Genomic DNA, 14,270 nt, shown 5'->3' on the forward strand with positions numbered 1-14,270 from the left:
AAGTTATTATTAATGTTATTATTAATTTAAATCTTTACGTCATTAATTTAAACATATTGAATAGTTTTAGATTTGTTTTTTGTTTCTGCAAAAAAAAAAATCAATTTAAAGACGTGGACCCACACAACACATACACACACACCACTACGTACACGCATGCATGCACACACACACACACACACACACACACACGTACACACATGCATGCACACACACCAATACACACACACACACACACACACACACACACACACACACACGTACACATGCACACACCCACTTCAGCTGTAAATAGCAGGCTGCGTTTCTGAAAGAGGACGGCAGTGATTATGTAACCACACACACACACACACACACACACACAGTATAAACTGATGTTGTTTCCTGCAGTAAAACGGCTCGATCTGAACGTTTCCTGCTCTGGTTCTTGGTCTGGTTCTGGTTCTAGGTCTGGTTCTAGGTCTGGTTTGGGTTCTGGTTCTGGTCTGGTTCTGGCTCTTGGTCTGGTTCTGGTTCTGGCTCTTGGTCTGGCTGGATCTGACTGAAACCTTTATGACAGAACCCGTCGTTCCCTTCACGTCTCACAGATGACACGTGCTCGTTAGTCTCCCTTTGATCCTCTTTAATTAGTCAGAATGTCACTTCCTGTTAATGGAGAAGCGGTCATCAGGTAGCCGTTAGCTTAGCATCAGTTGTGTGAGGTCATTCCTGTCTTAACTGTGGCAGTGTCCGGACGTTTTCCCGCCACGCTGTCGAGCCAACAGGGTCAGGTTGTCCGGAGTGTCGGGAGGAAGTGGCGTCCCCCCTCCACCGCCGCTGGGCTCGTGATCAAGGCTGGCCTCGGAGCTCTGCTATCACGGACAGAGACGGACTGCGGACGCCCCTCCTCCAGAACCGAACCAGACCCAGAGCCGTTAGCACTGCTGGGCACCGTGACCAGACCGGGCCCTGTGGCTGAGGGCCAGGAGGGGGCGTCCTCACTGTCAGGACTGAAGGGACAGAAGAGAGTCAGAGACCAGACATGACAGACTGCTAAAACCTGGACGTAGTCTCTGAGACCGCAGACTGTCAAAACCTGGACGTAGTCTCTGAGACCGCAGACTGTCTAAAACCTGGACGTAGGCTCTGAGACCGCAAGACTGTCTGAAAACCTGGACGTAGTCTCCTGACGTCCCCGCAGACTGTCTAAACCTGGACGTGTCGCTGAGACGCCCGCAGATGTCTAAACCTGACGTAGCTCGTGACGTCCCCAGACTGTCTAAAACCTGACGTAGTCTCTGAGACGTCCCCGCAGACTATCAAAACCTGGAGAGTCATCTCTGGTGACGTCCGCAGACTGTCTAAAAACCTGGACGTAGTCTCCGTGATGTCCCCGCAGACTGTCTAAAACTGGACGTAGTCTCTGAGACGTCCCCGCAGACGGTCTAAAACCTGGACGTAGCTCCCGTGACGTCCCTGCAGACTGTCTAAAACCTGGACGTAGTCTCCGTGACGTCCCCGCAGACTGTCTAAAACTGGACGTAGTCTCCGTGACGTCCCCGCAGACTGTCTAAAACCTGGACGTAGTCTCTTGTGACGTCCCGCAGACTGTCTAAAACTGGACGTAGTCTCCGTGACGTCCCCGCAGACTGTCTAAAACTGGACGTAGTCTCTGTGACGTCCCGCGACTGTCTAAAACTGGACGTCGTCTCCGTGACGTCCCCGCAGACTGTCTAAAACGGGACGTAGTCTCCGTGACGTCCCCACAGACTGTCTAAAACTGGACGTAGTCTCCGTGACGTCCCCAGACTCTAAAACCTGGACGTAGTTCCGTGCGTCCCCGCAGACTGTCTAAAACTGGACGTAGTCTCCGTGACGTCCCCGCAGACTGTCTAAAACTGGACGTAGTCTCCGTGACGTCCCCACAGACTGTCTAAAACATGGACGTAGTCCGTCTGTGACGTCCCCGCAGACTGTCTAAAACTGGACGTAGTCCTCTGTGAACACCCACCGGTCAGTCAAAGCGTCCCTGCTGCTTAACCCTGCAAACTTGAAGCCTTAAGATAATGTGAACAGGTGAGCTGTAATAAATTCACCCTCATAAGTTGTCATGAACGGGAAATTAGCTACAGAGACCAAAACAGTTTTTTGTACCAGGCTGTAAAACATGTTATTTCTGCTGTGAGTTGGACATTTGGACATGGGGACTTTATGGAGACGACTCACTGCTGGAGCCAGCCTCAGGTGGACGTTAGAGGAACTGCAGGTTGGTGTCGTCAGGTCACAGACAGGGGTCCACTATCTGTCCTCCATGTTTCTTAATCGCACACCTGTCAGGAAACCGCCCAACGTGTCTCACCTGAACACCTCACGAGCCTGGCCGCTCTCGGTGACGTCTCCCTTGAAGAAAGGTACGACCCGGGACAGGCTGGCCCTCCGGGGGACGCCCCGGTCCCCCCGCTCGCCTTGTCCGCCACCCGCCAACAAAGCCCCGGCCCGGTCAGCGCCGTGGGTCTGCTTCTTCAGGAACTTCTCACGGCTCATCCGCCGGCATGGTGGACGCTGGTAGAGAGGCAGTGATGGGTGGAGGTGCAGGGTGGATGATGCAGAGAGACGGAGGTGGGGAGGGTTCGGGGGGAGGGGGTGTCCTACATCATACAGGCCCCGCAGTCGGGGGTGGGCAGGTGTGGGCAGGTGTGCGCGGACCCTCCGGACGTGGCTCTGCAAGAACGAGCCGGTTTTACCCCATCAGTGGAGGTGGAGGTCGGTGCTGCTGGGTGAGTTGGAGGTGGAGGTGGAGGTGGAGTGCGGAGCGTCTCTCTGTCACCGCAGCGACACAGCCCCCGCTTTCCCCCGGAGAGCTGCCCGTGTGGCCGCTGCAGCGCGTCCTCCTCCCCGGCTGCCTGCCCTCCTCCCCCGCCTCTCCTCTCTGCTGCAGCCGCGTAAACACCGAGCGGCTCCGGAAGACGGCAGAAAACCCCGAACTAGGAACCGCACACGGCTCTTCCTGCGCAGCTCCCCGGGGATCCTCCGGGAGGTGAACCGGTGCACCGCGTCTGTGTCGGGGTTTTCTCCGTGATATCTCCGATGAACGCTCGACGTTACCGGATCCTTTTCACCTCCGCGCACCTGGAGGAGGACGACCCCCCGGGAGGTGCGTTTGCGTGTCGTGGGTTTTCTGAGCCCGGCGCAGCGCGCCGTGTCGGCTCTGTTTCCAGGTCAGACACTGCAGAGGTCCGACGGTCCGCCCGCCTCACGGTCCCACGGCTCGGTACACCGCCAGGCTCTCCCACCTCCCTCTCTCTTTCACGAGCGGCAACTGCCAGCAGATGAGAGGCGGGAGTGGGGGAGGAGGAGGCAGAGGGGGGGGGGGGACGTGTGAATGTTTACGAGCACGTTCTCATTCCACTAATTTAGCAGAGCGGGGAGCGAGAGGGGGAGAGAGGAGAGAGGAGGGAAGGAGCGAAGAGAGAGACGAGAGCCCCCCTCTCTCCTCCTCCTCCCCCCTCCCGCTTTCATCTGCTGCAGTTGCGCGCCCCCGACACACCGACGTGGACGCGCATGCACACTTACTTCAAGTGCTGTAAAACTGGTGGAAACGAGAAAAAAAAAATCCCTGAGAGAGAAAGTTGCTGCAGCCTCTTCGCTCTCTTCTCCTCTGCCATTACGTCCATAGAGGCTGCTGAGCCCGCTCACCCAGCTCCTGTTCTGGCACGACACCGGCTCTGCAAACAACTTCTTCTTGGTCCAAACACTAACATTCTGTCTGAGCGCACAGCCCGGCTAACAGACTGAGCTAACATGAGCTAACAGCAGCTACAGCAGTGCACTTCACTGTCCATCATAAAGTCTGTAAACCACAGAGTCGATCTGTGAAGGTAAACGACACAATAATAAAGGATCATACACATCGTGCATAATGAACGAGCTGATCATCACCGTGACGACACACCAGAGACAGATGGACGGATCAGCTGACCGCAGGTAAACCAGCAACACCTGGAATCAGCCTCCCGTTTACTGATCACATGACCGCTGAGCCACCCTGACCTGGACGTGTGTCAGCATCAACATGTAAAGGTCAGCAGGCCATTGATCCCCGATGGTCACGTGACCTTTAATTGATCTGTGTGTGTGTGTGTGTTGTAATCCGACCATGTCTTGTCACAACAATCAGCTGAACAGCAAACTGTAACTGGAGACACACCTTCAGCACACACACACACACACACACACACACACACACACACACACACACACACACACACACACACACAGACTCCACTCATCATCATCATCATCATCATGGTCCTCGTCTCGTATGCATGGCCAGCTCAGAGCAGTGTGCAATATGTCGCCGTAAACAGACACCTCCTCCGTCATGTGACTGAACACAGCGAGGAGAAACTCCTCCACCCGTCATGCCGACACCCCGACCTCCATCAGGTCTTCACCCTGAAACTGACTGACTGACGAAGTGGGGACGTCCTTTCTTTGATACCACAAAAACAGGTCGGTCCTCGTAATGTCTGTAAACAGGAGCACGTCCCCGTAAACAGACAGCAGATAAACTCACGTCATCCTGGAGCTGCAGAGCGGGAAAACTACAAGTTACTGATACTCAGACTACATGATATACTAATGAATACTAATAATAAACATCAAAAAAAGTCACTAATACAAACACAATGTGAATTTCTGCTTGTTCATGTATTATATTATAAATCATATATTATATTGTGTAAATATTATTGAGGATAAACAGCTGCTAACTTTACTCTAACAGCTGACACATCAGACGACCTCTGCTCCATTATCACAACAATATTTACGTTTACGCTCTCCTCGCTTCTGATTGGTTCGTTCAGTCACGTGATCCGACCACCACATATTACATCGATATAAAAGTTAAATTCATCTTTTATTTTTTTTGAGTTCAGTTAAAAAGAACAGAGTGGGAACCACACATACAGAGCACAAAGAAAGTATTAATCACAGGATATGATCGTGTGTGTTATTATTGATTATGACTGTTATCATCAATAGTCATATCGTTCTGCTTGGTGTTGGAAAGTTAAAAATAAAAATTGTTAGTTTATCATGTAAAACACGACAAATATCAGATAAATGAACGATATTATAGACGTCAAATGTTTCCACGTTAAAGCGTCTCAGGAAAAATCATATTTGAGAAACGGTCCGTGTGTGTGTGTGTGTGTGAGTGTCAGTGTGTAAGTGTGAGTGTCAGTGTGTAAGTGTGTGTGTGCATTCAAACAGTACGCTCAGCGCATCAATGAACGAGTGTGTAACAGGCCGGGGTTGACTCTGTTTGTGACATCAGCAGGTTCTTCTGCACACGCTCAGTGGCTCAAGGGACAGACGCATACGCAGATGTTACGTGTGTGTGTGTGTGTGTGTGTGTGTGTGTGTGTGTGGATGGTTTGTACGTTGTGAGGTCATCAACACAAAGTGTTCATATCAGTGAGCTGCAGAGGTGTTGGTGATGTTTGCTCCTGCTCAAACTCTTTATTATATTTCTACATACACACTTTTCATTCAGCCGTCTGTCGTTCTCTCATTTTTATGAAACATTTTTCGCTTTCTCCTTTTATAGAGTTTTTGTATAGATTTTATCACGGGTTAACTTCTTAACAGTTATGAATTTATTTTCTATGCAAATGTTTAATTTTGCTAAAAAAGTTTAAAACACTTAACTTTTAGAGTTTAACTCCTGCAAATGTTTAATTCCTCTGGACATATTTAGATTAATCTCAGGTCCATTTTAACGTATGGTTACTGTGTTACAGGTTCATTCTAATGTGTGTTTAATGTGTTTAATGTGTGTTTGCATGCTGCTACTGGATGCTTGAATTTCCCTCAGGATCAATAAAGTATCTATCTATCTATCTATCTATCTATCTATCTATCTATCTATCATTCAAACATGTCTGGCCTGCTAAATGACTCCGGTTACACCATAAAGATTTATATAAAATACAGAAGGAAGTAATAAAAACAAGATATGAACAAAGAAAATATGACGATGAAAAGAACAAACAGGAAGCATGAAGGTTGAAAGAAAATAAATGATAAAATAAATATATAAAATAAAAAAAGAGGTCAGCGCTGCATGTGAGAGGAAACGCTGACGTACGAGTGGTCAAGGAGCTGCTACATCATCGATAATGAGCCAATTAGAAGGCAGCAGGCTCCACTTCATGTTCTCCAACCTGCAGTTACATCATCATCTACACTCGGCTGTCAATCACGTCACCATGGTTACCGCAGCGCATGTGACCAACCAGGAGCAGCAGCTCATCTCAACTCCTCCTTTCCACACTTGTCCGTGTGCAGTGGAAGGACGAAGCGTGTTGGAGGCTCGGGCAGTTAAAGGGTTAAATCTCACAGAAATGTGCGGCCTGCTCCTTTAACAGCTGAGCGCCTCTTTGTGCTCAGCAGCTGCTGCTGAATATTCATGAGCAGGAGAGACCGTCTGCAAGCCGATTGGCTGTTAAAGCCTGTCAATCACAGAGTTTACATAATGGCTCCCCTCCCCCTCCTGTTTATGAATATTCATGTCAACGGTCAGAGCAGGTGTGTGTGTGTGTGTGTGTGTGTGTGTGTGTGTGAGAGAGAGAGAAAAAGAAAGAAATGAGGTACAAACTGAAACCTGGAGATCTTTTTGTTTTAAATCAACATTTTAAACGAACGTCTGTTAAATCTGCTGATGCTGCACTGAGCGTGCTCACACTGATGCTGCTGTCGGCCTGGACTTTAACATTTACATTAAAAAGAAAACACGTCACATGATCATTTTTATTATTATGATCTTTATTGATCTTCTGAGTGGACGACAAACAAACAGAAACAAAACCATTGATGCACTTATCATCATCATCACCACCATCATCGTAACATTAAAACAAACTGCCGTCACAGTGAACAGTGTCAGCTCAGGTTAACAGACATGTCAAACTGATCAGCGGTCAGCTCACCTGCAGCTCAGGTGAGTTTAGAATTTAAAACATGAAGAAAGTTGGACGATGTCTGATCAGATTCAGAATCGACAGATAAACGAGCTCCAGTCCGTCAGTCTTCTGAGCTGCAGTGAGCTGAAGCCGTCAGCTTGAATGAGGAAGGATGGATGCACACCCTCCTCCCCCTCCCCCTCCCCCTAAAACACGACCATCTTCAAGTTTTCATCGTCTCTTTTTGTAAATTAGAAATTAAACTCCCGCGCTCATAAATCAGGTGGTAACACGCCGTAATACTGCTGGTAATAATTGTTCAGAATAAATCAAATATATGCAGCCGGACCGGAGCTTCAGAGGCGTCGAAGAAACTCAAACCAACGTCAGGTCATCGTGATATCGTCTCATTTTCAGGTGACTCGCTGTGTTAAAGGACTCGGAGCGGTTCCATCAGAACCGAACACTCGTCGAGTCCGGCGTGTTTTTCTGACATCACAAAATGTGACGGAGGCGGCGGCTTCATTTCACGGAGAAAGAACACCAACATTTTAAAACATGTTTCTGCATGACTTCGACTTCAGTTCACGAGTTTGTCTGTTACTGACGTGAATATAAAACAACGCTGCGTGAATATTTTCTGATATATACTTTAGACGACGACAGACTGTAGAACCGTTACCTCGCTGCACAGATTGAAAACAAGAAAAGAGTCGCCGCTCAGTCACAAAGACGTACAGCAGGTCACCTGATCGACAGACAAACTGAGTCGCCGTCTGGACTTTCTGTGTCGGGATGAACTCGCAGGCGATCTGGATGATGGTCTTTTATTGTGAAGTGAAGCAAACAGGAAGCAGAGGAGAACTTAACGGGCATGTGGTTACCTTCATGTCTGAAAACAGACAAATCAGAGTGGTTTCCTCTGCGCCTTCGTCTTCACGCCGTGAACGCATGAACCAAAGAAATATTACTAATAAAAACAAACGTGATAAATGAAACAAACAGTGGAAGCTAAAGCTTTGTCTTCGTCTCTACGTCTCTACATCACGTCCACGTTAACGCTCGAGTCCCTGCCGACTGCTCTGTCCATGTATTAGAATCTGTTTACTGCTAAAGTTTCTGTTCAAGCTTCTATATACACATTTTCATTTCTATGTACAGCGACGGCAAACGGCTCGTCTCCGACCGGCGACTGACTTTTGTGCAACTTTTCGTGTCGAGTTTTAAAGGGCCGGCGCCGCTCGGTTCAACAGCACACAGTGAGAACAGCCGCACCGACCGCGTCACGGGAAAACCTTTCAGCGCCACAGAACCGGTCCAACACTGTCGCGGTGTGTCTGAGCTGTTGCCATGGTAACGCTTGTTATTTGCATAAACTGTGTGAAAGAAGGCGGGGTCTTGGTCTAATGTGACGGATGTGAATTAAAAGGTGATTTTGAGTGACGTCAGTCCTGTAAGCTGCGCCCTGATTGGTTAATCTGACCTGCAGCAGTTTGCAGACTGGACCGGGTTCAGCCCGTCTCCACCTGCTCGACTCCACCGCGTGCAGAGCTGATCACAGCAGGAAGTCAGCTCAATTTTCAAAATAAAACATTTAATGTACATACTTCCTTGTGGTAGATTAACCAGAAAATAATCTGAGGGAAACGTCTGGAGCAGAACATTCAGAGCCGAGCCCGGTCCACATGTGGATCACTGCAGCTTCTTTAATATATTTTATATCTTTAAACATCTTTGGGACATCGTGAGACGTCTCAATATATCTGAGTATATTTGAGCTTCTGGTCTGGGACACGACAGGTTAAAGTAACGTTAGAGTAACGTTAGAGTAACGTTACAGTGACAAACGCAGAGCTGTTGAACGCAGACAAAGAAGTTCATATCTGACGTGACGGGAACACGTGGACGTTTTCAGAAAGCACCGGGTCGGCGATCAACATTCAGATCCACACAAACGTCTCACAGAGAAGAGCTGACGTAGAGGGCGGAGTCACCTCCACCTCCACACACAAACCGTTTATACTGCCGCCAACGCTGAAAAGAAAAAACCTCCGCCAGCTCTGATCCCAACGCGAGCTCCAACTGTGACTCAGCAGTTTTCAGGGTCGGAGACACGCTGGTGGGATCAAACCTGCGACTGCAGAGTTACAGAGCGGTCCAATCGTGACGCGGCAACACACAGCCGCCCCGCCAACGGACCGCTACCGGGTCCAAAACAAAGAGAAGAAAAAAAAAGAAAAGAGGAAAGTCTTTCCATCAGTGATGCTGAGGGGTCACCTGCAGAGTCCGTCTGCACCTCCGTCCGTCCACCCGTCCGTCCGTCCACCCGCCTGTCTGTCCGTCCCGCCCTCCCTGGATAAGGTCGGTGGTTGCCGTTGGACCCTCCCATCCCTCCTACAGACACAAAACCATGAATAAAAACAGAAACTGTTTTTGATGAGATGTGTCTAAAAGCTTCATGAACACTCAGAGTCCTGAACCCAGACCCGTTTAAGAGACCTGGACTCAAACTAATAAATGATCCAACAGATCGAACTGATCGTCCTGTCGGCTTCCTGCCGTGTGCTCACCTGTAGTTCTGTGATCAGAGTGAGGCTGAGACTGGGTGGCGGGGAGGGGCGAGGGGGCGGGGTCACTCTGAGGCGAAGTGCACCTCCGGAGGGGGGGGCTTGACGGTGACGGGCTGGGACGTGCGGCGGGGCGGAGACGGTTTGGGCTGAGCCTGCTGCTGCATCGTGTCGTAGTACGTCACGCCTCCGTAGGTCACCTGGGCCTGACCCTGAGGAACATTCAAAGAAAACTTTATCACACAGAGACGCTCACAGGGCGGCCGTGTCATCACGTGATCGACGCCGTCAGACTCACCTGTGGACTCGGGTACATGGCGGGGTAAGGGAAGGTCATGACTCCAGGCGGAGGGTAGAAAGGCGGTGGTGGTAGCAGCTGCTGTGGTTGCCCTGGCGACAGAGAAACAGGTGGGCCTCCGTACAGGGCGGGGTTAGCGATCGGACCGCCTGATTGGTGGGGATGGAGACCTGAGGAGGAGGAGGAGGAGGAGTACAGGTGAGCAGCTCGCACACAAACACTGACAGGTGTTTTCAAAGTGGAGCAGACACTGACCGGGGTGAGGGAGGTGCATCTCCGGCTGGACCAGCATGCCCTGGGGCGGGATGGGGGCGGGGCCATCCCCATGGGCGTAGATTGGTCCCTGATAGGACACTGTGAGACAGGCAGAGAGAGAGAGAGAGACAGGCAGAGAGAGAGAGACAGAGAGAGAGAGAGACAGAGAGAGACACAGGCAGAGAGAGAGAGAGAGAGAGAGAGAGGCAGAGAGACAGAGAGAGACAGGCAGAGAGAGAGAGAGACAGGCAGAGAGAGAGACAGAGAGACAGAGAGAGACAGGCAGAGAGACAGAGACAGAGAGAGAGACAGGCAGAGACAGAGAGACAGAGACAGGCAGAGACAGAGAGACAGACAGGCAGAGAGAGAGACAGACAGGCAGAGAGAGAGACAGACAGGCAGAGAGAGAGAGACATCCATTGACGTCAATAGAAATTCAAATAGTTTGGCCTTTACTGACCTCTGCAGGTGAGCAGGAGGAACTACAGAAACTACAATTCCCAGTCAGCTGAGTGTTCAGTGACATCACACAATGTTTTTAAAATGTTTTTAAAGACACCGTGTCGTGTGGTTCTGGTCTGATGGTTTTGGTCTTACTGGGTTCGTAGTAGTGTCCCTCCATCACCCCCAGGTGCATGGGCGGTGCCGGCTCAGGTACGGCTCGCTGTCGTTGAGAGGAGTAACGTTTGGCCCGGTTGGAGCCGACACCCATCTCCTCCATGCCGGAGAACTGAGGCTGAGCTCCGGGCATGTGCATCTGGTTAGGAAGGCCTGAGGACAAACAGATTTATGATTACTGTCTGTGATTGATGTTTCCTAATGATCCGTGATCAATGCTGACGTTCAGCTCTGAGGTCACCACACGCTGCAGCGGCGCTCTCTCGCCTTCCAGACGTTACACCGACGTTACACCGACGTTACACCGACGTTACACCGACGTGACTCAGCGGTCGTGGACTCACCTCTCATCTCAGAGCGCATGTAGGACGTCGGGCTCTGACTCCAGCTCTGCAGACTCAGTCGAGCTACGTCCTGGTCCAGCTCTGTCATCGCCGCTCCTCCTCCACCTCCTCCTCCTCCTCCTCCTCCTCCACCTGTGTGACTCGCCCCTTCACCTGCTCCCACCCAGCTCTTCCCTCCCACGCTGCTCGGGGAGGAGGCATTGTTCCCTCCGGCTGCCGACTCCTCCACAGACGCCTGTTTGCTGCCCAGGTCGGCGGGTCGAGAGCGAGTCCTGCGAGCCAGCGAGTACGATTTACGCTCCACCGGCCGCTCGGTGGGAGGAGAGGCTTCCCGATTGGTCGCTGCAGCTGATGACTGGGGGGAGGGGTCAGAGGTGGAGGAGGAAGCAGCCAATCCCGACGCAGGTCTGTCGCTGCTCCCTCGCTGCTCCTGCTGCTGCCGCCTTGGCGATGCAGATTTGTAACCGCCCGGCTGTGACGCCGCCGTCGTTCCAACACTGAGGTCCTGTTCCCGAACGCCTCCTTGGCTGACTGTGACGTCCTCGATGACCACAGAAGAACCGCCCCGCCCACCACCAACACGCCCTCCTCTGACCACACCCCTGTCTCTATCTGTGTGCTCGGGTGGAGCTTTGGGGCCCTGCCGTTCTCTGGGATGCATCTGGGGTGCGTTTGATTCATTATTCCTGTACTGCTGGGGCAGGAGGTGCATTTGATTCTGGTGGGGCGGTCTGCTGCGGGCGGGAGGCGGTCTGGAGGGATTGTTGCTGCGTTGAGCGTGAGAAAGTGGGAGAGAGGAGGGGGATGTGGAGGAGGGGTGGATCGATGAAGGTGGAGGGGCTCCTCCTCGGTTCAGACCTCCTCCTCCTCCTCCTCCTCCACTCTGCCAGGACCGGACTGGACGCTCTCCTCCGTCTCTCCATCGCTTGTCTCTGCTGGGAGACATACTCTGTCTGCAGGGAGACAAACCACATTACACTCAGTACATTCCACAGAAACCTCCCCCTCCTCCTCCCTCCCTCCTCCACCTCATCCCTCCTCCCCCCTGCCGCCCTCCCTCCCCCAGCTTCTTCACCGCAGCCCTCCTGTCCTTCCGCCTCCATCCTCCTCCTCCTCCTCCTCACCTGGGTCTGCGCTGCCTGTACGATCGGTCTCCAGAGCTGCCCCCGTTCCGGATGTCGTAGCCGTAGATGGCGATGAGCTCCTCGCGGCTCTTGGGCGCCTGCTCCTCCTCTCTGAACTTGTCGTGCTCCCAGCGACCCTCGTCCTTCCACAACTTCCTGTTCCGGCCTTTTGGTCTGAGAGGACGCAGACAGGAAGTGATGCGAGGTGAGCAGAGCGCCCCCCAGAGGTTTTATGAACCGTTACAGTCTGTCTCCCTCTGAACGTTATTCAAACACATGAAGCCAAACACTGACGCTGCAGCACAGACAGACAGACAGGCAGACAGGCAGACAGGCAGACAGGCAGGCAGGCAGACAGACAGACAGGCAGACAGACAGGCAGACGTACAGACAGACGTACAGACAGACAGACAGGCAGGCAGACAGACAGACAGACGTACAGACAGACAGACAGGCAGACACACAGACAGGCAGACACACAGACAGACAGACGTACAGGCAGACAGACAGGCAGGCAGACAGACAGACCTCTCCTCCTCCTGAGCGTGCCCTCTGACGTCGTGCTCGAAGAACAGACCCTTCCTCGGGATGTAAGCCGGGTTCTTCCTGTCCTCGTCATCGTCGAGCTTCTGACCAGGTTTACCTCCGGCCTTCGTCTCAGGGTCGTCTGTCGACTCCTGAGAGAGACAGACAGACAGAGAGAGAGAGAGACAGAGAGAGAGACAGACAGAGAGACAGACAGACAGAGAGAGACAGAGAGAGAGACAGACAGAGAGAGAGACAGACAGAGAGAGAGAGACAGAGAGAGACAGAGAGAGAGAGACAGACAGACAGAGAGAGAGAGAGAGAGACAGAGAGAGAGAGACAGACAGACAGAGAGACAGACAGAGAGAGAGAGACAGAGAGAGACAGAGAGAGAGAGACAGACAGAGAGACAGACAGACAGTGTGAGTGTTCATCAATTAGAAATCAACATGATGTCAGTGTGTAACCATGACTACAGTCAGTGTGTCAGCATGATGAGTTATCATTGTGTGTATTCATCATCAGACCAGGAGGTGGAGCAGACCACCAGGACCACCAGGACCACCACGCTTCACCGTGGGTTTGATTCCTTCAGTCGTCCTCTGTGAAATGTTTCTGTCCTCAGGAGAGGTTTACAAACTGATCCTCATCTCCTGAGACCACCACAAGACTATGACTACGACAAGACCACAAGACTATGACTACAACAAGACTACAAGACCACAAGACTATGACTACAACAAGACTACAAGACCACAAGACTATGACTACAACAAGACTACAAGACCACAAGACCATAAGACGACAAGACCACAAGACCACAAGACTATGACTACAACAAGACTACAAGACCACAAGTCCTCAAGTCCATAAGACGACAAGACAACAAGACTACAAAACTACAAGACTACAAGACCACAAGACCACAAGTCCATAAGACGACAAGACTACAAGACCACAAGACTATGACTACAACAAGACTACAAGACCACAAGTCCATAAGACTACAAGTCCTCAAGTCCATAAGACGACAAGACGACAAGACTACAAAACTACAAGACTACAAGACCACAAGTCCACAAGACTACAAGTCCACAAGACTACAAAACTACAAGACCATAGGACCATAAGTCCACAAAACTACAAGACCACAAGACTACAAGACCACAAGACTACAAGTCCACAAGACTACAAGTCCACAAGACGACAAAACTACAAGACCATAAGACCACAAAACTACAAGACTACAAGACCATAAGTCCACAAAACTACAAGACCATAAGTCCACAAGACGACAAAACTACAAGACCATAAGTCCACAAGACTACAAGACTACAAGACTACAAGACGACAAAACTACAAGTCCATAAGACGACAAGACTATAAGACAAGTCTACAAGACCATAAGACCATAAGACTACAAGACCATAAGACCATAAGACCATAAGACTACAAGACTACAAGACTACAAGACTACAAGACTACAAGACCATAAGACCGCCTTCTTCTGACAGGACTTCTGCTCATTGCTGTTTGTTTGAAGTTGCGGTTCTTCTTTGTGATGGTGTGTGTGTGTGTGTGTGTGTGTGTGT

The 14,270-nt window shown here is 50.9% G+C and overlaps 1 protein-coding gene across 1 annotated transcript in view; it reads right to left on the bottom strand.

Moving 5' to 3' along the window:
* Positions 1-6,792: 6,792 nt before the first annotated feature.
* The window catches only part of casc3 (casc3 exon junction complex subunit), a 10,412-nt gene continuing 2,934 nt past the window's right edge, over positions 6,793-14,270 (bottom strand). The window contains exons 5-12 of the mRNA XM_027276270.1: positions 12,682-12,830; positions 12,154-12,327; positions 11,030-11,982; positions 10,665-10,838; positions 10,068-10,166; positions 9,813-9,982; positions 9,518-9,726; positions 6,793-9,341 (exon numbers count right to left, since the gene is read on the bottom strand). Coding sequence (XP_027132071.1) covers positions 9,580-9,726; positions 9,813-9,982; positions 10,068-10,166; positions 10,665-10,838; positions 11,030-11,982; positions 12,154-12,327; positions 12,682-12,830 — 1,866 coding nt within the window. The 3' untranslated portion in view covers positions 6,793-9,341; positions 9,518-9,579. The remainder of the gene's footprint in view (positions 9,342-9,517; positions 9,727-9,812; positions 9,983-10,067; positions 10,167-10,664; positions 10,839-11,029; positions 11,983-12,153; positions 12,328-12,681; positions 12,831-14,270) is intronic.

The sequence above is a fragment of the Larimichthys crocea genome, unplaced genomic scaffold, assembly GCF_000972845.2.
Source record: "Larimichthys crocea isolate SSNF unplaced genomic scaffold, L_crocea_2.0 scaffold33, whole genome shotgun sequence".
Lineage (NCBI taxonomy): Eukaryota > Metazoa > Chordata > Actinopteri > Sciaenidae > Larimichthys > Larimichthys crocea.